The 7982-nt window shown below is 34.9% G+C and overlaps 1 protein-coding gene across 1 annotated transcript; it reads left to right on the top strand.

Moving 5' to 3' along the window:
- The first annotated feature begins 110 nt into the window (after window positions 1–110).
- Window positions 111–6894, top strand: CCDC59 (coiled-coil domain containing 59). Its single transcript, XM_006142885.3, has 4 exons — window positions 111–274; window positions 1480–1789; window positions 3776–3875; window positions 6557–6894. Exons 1-4 carry the CDS (start codon window positions 121–123, stop codon window positions 6716–6718), a joined length of 726 nt encoding a protein of 241 aa, XP_006142947.1. The 5' UTR covers window positions 111–120; the 3' UTR covers window positions 6719–6894.
- Window positions 6895–7982: the final 1088 nt, after the last annotated feature.

Here is a 7982-nt window from a genome sequence, read left to right as displayed (position 1 = left end):
CAAAAAAAAAAAAGAGGCAAGTATCAATTTTTAAAAGGAAGAACAAAAGGAAGCGGATCTCATGAAAAGAAATAGTCAGCGGGGCATAAAGAACACTAGGAGAGGACGAAATTGTCTGTGATGGCGCCAGCTAGGCCAGTGGCGAGGTGGCGGACTGGGAGTTTGGGGACCGGTGGCGAAGGGGCTTCTCTGGTAGGATTCAAAAGTAAGAAGGTGAAACAGAGGACGTGGCGGCCTAACGGGCTGCAAGCCCGCGTGGGTAGCATTCGCGAGGGTAAGTGAGAAGGCAGCCGTTTTCTAGTCCTTCGCCCTGTGAAGTCCTACGGTACGCTGCCCGAAAAACTCGAAAGGTTTGAGGAACCAGCGGACCGCCTTGGACAGAGGAGCTAAGCTCTCTGTCGCAGAGCTCTGACTGGAAAGACCGGACAGTGTTGATAACTTTAAATAGTTTAACCATCGCTGCGACCTAACATTTTCCCTTTGTTTTGTTAACTGTGAAACCATAGACAGAGAGCGTCCACTTCTGTATGTACTGCACATATGCGTTTTTGCTTGTCGACGTTGCAGTAAGAAATGGAGAAAGGGGGGGGACCAGCATGTGGTGTTGTGGTTAAGGCGCTGGACACTCCCACGTGGGTGACCGCAGTTCAAGTCCTGGACCTGGTGGCTTGCTTGCGTGCGCGTGCTCTCTCTCTTTCTCTCTCTCTCTCTATCTGTGTGTGTGTGTGTGTGTGTGTGTGTGTGTGTGTGTGTCTGGTCAAATGAAAGTGAAAATAAAACGAATGAGTAAATAAAATTAAATAAATAATTCTTTAAAAAAAAGAAATGGAGAAAGGACAGGTTTCAAAATACTCTGCCCCTAAGTGTCGCTGGTTACAAATACCCCAGTACCCTTCATTACTTCTCCTGCCATTCTTTTCTTCGTTTTAGTCTGTGTTTGTCCTTTTGCTTCCTATCCTTTTATAAAGTCACTCAAATCTCACTTGGTGTGTAGTAAGTTTTCTGATCATTGCTTGCTATTCAAAAAGTTATACACCATCATTTCACTTTTGTGTTTAAGTCTTTTTGCAAATCAGTTTGTAAAGTAGTGTCCCCAAAGTGTAATAAAATATAGGATTTTTTTCCCTGTTTTCAAATGTTTATTGAAGGCCTACATTAAGTATTTTCCATGTATTAAGAAATTTGTTTTGATTTGTGAGAACATTTATAAACCCAAGTTACACAACAGTCTGAACTAGTCAGTTTTTTTATTTCAGATTCTTACATGGTGTCTCACCACTGATGTTAGTTTTGTCTTTTTTGCAAAAAGCCAATTTGATGTTCAGTCTGTTAGCCTAAATATGTTGCCTGAAATAATCTGTTAAAACATAAAGTAACATCTGAATGTAATGACGTACAAAGATTTTCATTATAAATTAACAGCTTCATCTTTCAACTTACTTTCTGTGAAGTAATTTTGATTTATATTCCTCAATGTAGGACAAGGCTTTGCATTTCGAAGAAAACTTAAGATTCAGCAAAGTTACAGGAAATTATTACGGAAGGAAAAGAAGGCTCAAACATCACAGGACTCCCAATTCACAGATCAATACCCAGATCATCTGAAACATCTCTATTTAGCTGAAGAGGAAAGACTCAAGAAGCAACTAAGAAAAATTGACAAGCCTTTGTTAGAAGAAGTTGATCGACTTCTTCCTGAAGAACAGTGTAGCACTGACCAGGCTTGGTCTAAAGATCAGTGTAGTACTCACCAGCCTCAGCCAGAAGAACAGTGTAGCCAACCAGTAAAGTATGTGTGTTTTTTTTTATTTTTAAATCCTTCATTCTAAATGTAAATAGTGTTAATATGAAAAGTATTTTGGGGCAATTTATATAGGAATTAGAATTTTTCTTATTTAACATGTTTTAGAAGACAGTGTAAATAGGCAGAAATTTTCATAGAGTCTCTTAGCTTAAATTACTAAATTAGACTATTTTAGCATAATTGAAGAAGTAATAGAATATGAGTGAAGAGATCTGAGTTTTGGATTTCTGCTTCCTCAAATACATATTAACTTCTGTTATTATTTTTAAAACATACTTTTTTTTTTTTTTTAGCAGAATTTTAAGTGTAGTCATTAACAGTATGGTGTCTAGAGCCAAACTTAACGTGTTGGAGCCATAGTGTCTTCTCTAAAATGGGAATGGTGATGAGTATTCATTCGAGAACTGCCAGGTTGCACTACTCCAGAATAGATTATTCACACAAACTGGATGGTGTTCCTGAAGCGTTTCATGACATTGCTGTGAAACCGAATTCATTAATATGAGCATTTAAAAAGGTATATGATCTATGGTAAGGGTATATGAAAGCTGCCACTCATTTACAAAGGATGAGGAATGGGTTACAATTAAAAAACAAAAGGCACAGCTGTGTAACAGTTTTCTTTTCATAAGAGCTAACTTATGTCTCTGCACATACTTGAAGTAAAAACATGCTAAAATCAAAACCTGCAAAAATAAAACAAAAAACTATTCAGTTTGGACCATAATTTTTCATTTCACTAAAGTCTTGTCCATTAAAGCGAATTATGACACAAGATAAGAATTAAAGACTCTTTTTAGTTTAAGGTAAAAACAGGAAAAAGTCACTAAGAAGTTAAAAAAAAAAAACTTATCAAAAGGGGAATGAAGTGTCAGCCACGCTAGCAAAGTAAAAGTTCATGTAGTATCTGAAGCCATGATTATGGATCTGACTGTCCGTATTTTTAGTATGGAAACTAAAAAGAGAAACACCTTGGGGACAAGTCTGGAGTGAGGAAGAGAAAGAGGCACTAGCATGGCAGAGTAAGAAGGAACAGTTGGGATCAAGAGAGAGGAATGTCACCAAATTAAGGGAGTAGGATTTTCAAAAGTAGTGAATGATCTGTTAAAAGAGACAGAGTGCCCATTGGAATATCATATATCTAGAAGGTCATCACTGTCTTGACATGGGCAGTTTGATTAATGAGAACAGAAATTGGGTATTGGAGAGTTGAATACGTAGAAAGTGACAGTCATTTTCAATTTGCTGTTCTTTCTAGAAACATGACTGAAAGGTCAGGGAACAAGTCCAATAGAAGGGGACGCAGGATATGGCATGTACTTGTTTACTTTAAGAAGGCAGCTACTAAAATATGTCGTTACGGTTATGGAGTGAATGTAATGAAAAGTTGACAGGAGAAAGAGAGATTATTACTGAATGAAATGTTCAGAGGGCATAGTGGAATCCCAAATTGTTGAATTAGCCTTGGCAGAAGGGAAATCTTCAAAGAGGTAAGAGGTACTTCAAGACTGCATAGTTCTACATGGGACTAGGTCCCAGATGTGATGATTCATAACTAAATAGGTGAAGTGGAAAAGAGACACAGTAAAAAAGAACTTTGAGATTGAAGTTTATGCATACTCACAACTTCCATAATATCATTCAGTTTAATGTGTTTTCAGTCTGTTGTTCCTATACTGAAATCTTGTTTTTGTTTTTGTTTTTTATTTTTTTAAGGCTTTCTGTCTTTTCATTGGTTGAATCACTTCTCCAAGAATCTCTGTTTGCCACCTTTTAATTTATAATGTTAAAAGCTGCTACTATGTTTTTAATATCTTAATTCGGACATTTTGCTAATCATTTTGGTGTCCTGTTTCTTCTTTCCACTGCAATTAATTTACATTAGTGAGCTTTCAATATACAATGATATCGTTATTTGACTAAATCATTTTTAATTATTGTGACTTACTTCTGTTAATTTACCTTGTAAAGTTCCATTACAATTCCAAAGAAAAATAAAAAGAAAACTTCAAATCAGAAAGCACAAGAAGAATATGAACAGGTACAAGCTAAGCGTGCTGCCAAGAAACAAGTAAGTTCTGCTTTGAAAATATTTAAGTTCATTACTCCTTATCTATTCTTAATGTGTATACAATCTGTGCTTCTTATGTCTCATATTTTCTCTGTAAATACTGTTGCATATATGGTCTGAACAGTTGAAGAATTACATTATATTCTAATTCTTCCATTGTTTGTCTTATCTCAGGCAATACTAGTAAGTTAAGAATAGGATTTTAAAGAAAATTGCTCATAGGTTATATAAGCATGTGGGACAATTTCTCAAAGTAATGGTTCAGGAACATACACTTTAAAAAGTGCATCAGGTGATTTTTATATATAGTAAAATTTGAGAACCACTAAAAAGTGATTTTATTTTTTTTAATTATTATTTTTATTTGTTTATGTTTTATTCACCAGAGAGCACATGTACTTACTACAGAGGGAGAAAATGCCCCTAATGGAGCATGACTGCTATAGTCCCTTCATTTCCCCAGCCTATTGGGATAGTCGGCCATGTGGGATCTGACTCCCTTAACCACTAGGTTGTGGGCTAACCCTTTTATTTGTAAAGCTTATTTGTTTATTTTGTCAGAGACAGAGAGACAGCCTCCTCTAATACTCCAATAGTATCCTAACACTGATCCACCCCTAGTCTCATTAAGCCTCAGTCATAATGGGCATACACTTGTATGCCTGCCATGCTCCGGAAGATCTCAAAATGTAAATCCAGGACCTTTCCATGTGGGTCCACTTTGATACCATATAACCCCAATATATAATTTTCATGATCTCACATTGAAGAGAAAGAAGGAAAAAGAAAAGCACAGAGGGGAAATGTTAGAATAAAATAGTTTGTTTTACATTTTAAAGTTTATTTATTCCAGGAGAGCGAAAGGGGCAGAGATAAAGCACCCTTGAAAGAGTCTTGATGCCCCAATCCATCTCTATCTTCAGCCAGCCTAGAATCTTGGGCACAGGTCTGCCCAGCATCCTCAGGAAGGTTTCCAGCAATCTACTCATGTGGGGCAGCTGAAGCATCACATTTTACCACTGTACTAGCCTCAAAGTGCTTCTTGCCTATTGAAAAACCTACTACTGTAACTTAACAGTTACTTAACAGGAAACTAGAATTATAATAGACTTTTTCAAAGGAGTAGAACAAAATTACCATTTTTTGGAAACTGTGTTAGTTATTTCTGAGAAATTTTATGAATTTATAACTTTAAAAGGATATAGCACATTGATCAGAAATACCCGAAAGATGTTGCTGACATAATTTCCTATATATTTGTGCTTTAGAAAGTGTATAATTGCAAAACTTAGAGTTTATTGTCTAAAATGCTCATGATGATTATGAAAGATGCAAACACTTCTCCCTGTAATTATGGCATCTTTGTTTTACTTTATGCTTTTTTCTAACCATCTGATGCCTGCCACCTTTGAAATTAGTAAACAGATGAAGTGCAGTAGGGACCATTATCCTATAAAACATTGAGTATCCTTTTAAAATTCTGTTTATAGAGCCAGGCTATGTAATCATGAACATTAGCAGTTTCCTAGAACTTGGAGATTTCTAATGCTAATATAAAAACCAACACCGTTCCCCTTAAAGAAATCACTGTTCTTGGAATATTCATTAAATAGGATTTAAAATTGATGGTAAGGATATTAAAAAGTCTTCCTTAGTTTGGGTGAACTGTAGGATTCAGTATAGCTCCATATACCTACATTCACAAAAAAGTTTCAGCTTTTTACATGCTTATTAAAATAAATAAAATACTGTACCATATGAAGAATAAAATTTAAGAGCCAGCCCATAGCCTAGTGACTAATGGAGCCAGATCCCATATGCCCAATTGTGGTTCAAGTCCCAACCCCTGCAATTCAAGAAGAAAAACATGCTTGATGTGTGTGTGTGCATGCCCCAGATCCTGATGAGATGGAGAAATGGAGGAGCAGGAATTGCAATGTGACCACATTTCAGTGGAGGGTGTACTATCTCTCTCTCTGTCTCCGTCTCTGGAGAAAACACATGCTGTCTGGCAATTAAAAAAAGTTTATAAAAATATTTTTAAGTGACATAGCATGATAGAGACATGCACAGATTTTGAATTAGAATTTTTTTTTTTAAAAAGCCTATTTACTTATGATCTTGGGCAAGTCATTTTTATTCCTGAACATCAGCTCCTCTATAGGATGAACATAGTCTAGCATTTATATAATTCTGATTTATTTTTCCTTTAGCTTGAGTCTTTATCTTATCAATTCAAATGATTATGATAATTCTTAAATCATCAAAATCATAATGCCTAGCAGAATGCTTTGCACATATATAATGAATGTTTCTTGCATTAAACTTATAAATTAATCAAATAGCAAATTAACAAGAATACTGGATATAGATTTCTGTAAATAAAAGTTTTTTATGTGGAAATTGGATTAGATTACATCTAAGGTTCCTTCTAATTCTTCAGTAGATTTAGTGAAATCCAAACAAATATATGTCTACTCTTTTCTGTGTTTAATAATTTATTTTACATCATGTGTAACAGTGTAAAAGCAAAGCAGATACAGTTTCAAATATAGTAAACAACTGACATTTTTCAAAATGTAAGAGAAAACCTTTGGGTATTTGTGTCATAATAGCTATATCAAAATGATTTGTGAACTATACCTTTTGTTACTAATGAAAGTTATATATATTAATTTCAGGAATTTGAGAGAAGAAAACAAGAGAGAGAAGAAGCTCAAAAGCTCTACAAAAAAAAGAAAATGGAAGTATTTAAAATATTGAGCAAAAAGACTAAAAAGGGCCAACCAAACTTGAATTTACAAATGGAATATCTTCTTCAAAAAATACAAGAAAAAAAATAAATCAGACATCTGTCTTTCAGGGGTAAAATATCTGCTTCATGTCTTTTGGGTTCTTTTTTATATGTAATGGGTGACTTAAAACACTGACACTTGTCAACATTAACTAGATTGCTAAATTATATATAAAATACCCCAATATACTGTTTTTATAAAATAAAATTTTCTATATGTGCTCTACATAATATGACTTGGTTCTTATTTATTTGGTGCTGAAGAAAGATTGACCCAAAAAACTTAAAGAATCTCTTTTGTTTTGAGAGACAGGCTCAGGCATGTAGTACTTTTATATCACATAAAATTTTTGTGAAATAAAATGTTTTGAAAATAAGAGTGCAGAGATTTCAATGTAGGATTTTATCAGCTGTTTGATTTTAAAATTCATTTTAATGATGAAAAAAGAAAATCTCCCCTTGGACTTTTTTGTTTTAAATACATGTTATCTGAAAATGGATTTTCCACATACCTGAGAGTTGGATACCTTGGTGCTGACCCTATTGTGTAACAAAGTGGTCTTCATAAAACAGTTTAGCTTAAGAGTTGAGAGTCTGAGGCCAGCAGATGGCATAGGGGTTAAGGTGCTGGACTTCCACATGGTTGATCATGGTTTGAGTCACAGATCTTTGCTGTTGTTTTCTCACTTTCCCTTTCTCTCTCTCTCTCTCTCCCCCTTCCTCCTTCCCTTTCTCTTTCTCTCAACAAATTAAAAAATAATATAGTTAAATACATCTTTAACAGAAAAATATATTGAGAATCTGATATATTTGTTTTAGGTTGTCAGAAAAGTCATGATGTATATGTTTTTCTGTTTTTCTATGCGAAAATGAATGACGACTTTTCTTACAACTCAATACATAACTTTTAAATCATGATGGAAGCTCATTATTGTAACAGCAAGAATTAAACTTTCCATAATCTGCAAGCATGGCGCTCTAATTTAAGAACATTGTCATTACCCCTTTTGGTACCCTTGTGAACTGAGAAAAACTACTGATATAACTACTTCTGCCTTGCAATTGTAGCAGAATGAGAAGCTTGATAGTAGTGCTGAGAAAAAGGACTGTACAATATTTGTAAAACATCGCATAATTTGTTTTGAAAGTGGTAAGAAATGTAGTCCGAAATTGCCTTAAGGTTTGAGGGAGCCCTAGCAGTGTACTGATTGACTCTGCATTTTAAAGTGCAGTAGGGAATGGAGCTCCTGAGAGAATAAAATAAACTAAAAGGACTCCCAGTGGCTCCCCAATCTGATCCCAGTCAACCACTG

Source organism: Tupaia chinensis, unplaced genomic scaffold (genome assembly GCF_000334495.1).
Source record: "Tupaia chinensis unplaced genomic scaffold, TupChi_1.0 Scaffold000085_1, whole genome shotgun sequence".
Taxonomy (NCBI): Eukaryota; Metazoa; Chordata; class Mammalia; order Scandentia; family Tupaiidae; genus Tupaia; species Tupaia belangeri.
Note: the sequence above shows the minus strand (reverse complement) of the source record. Positions and strands in the feature narration are given on the sequence as shown.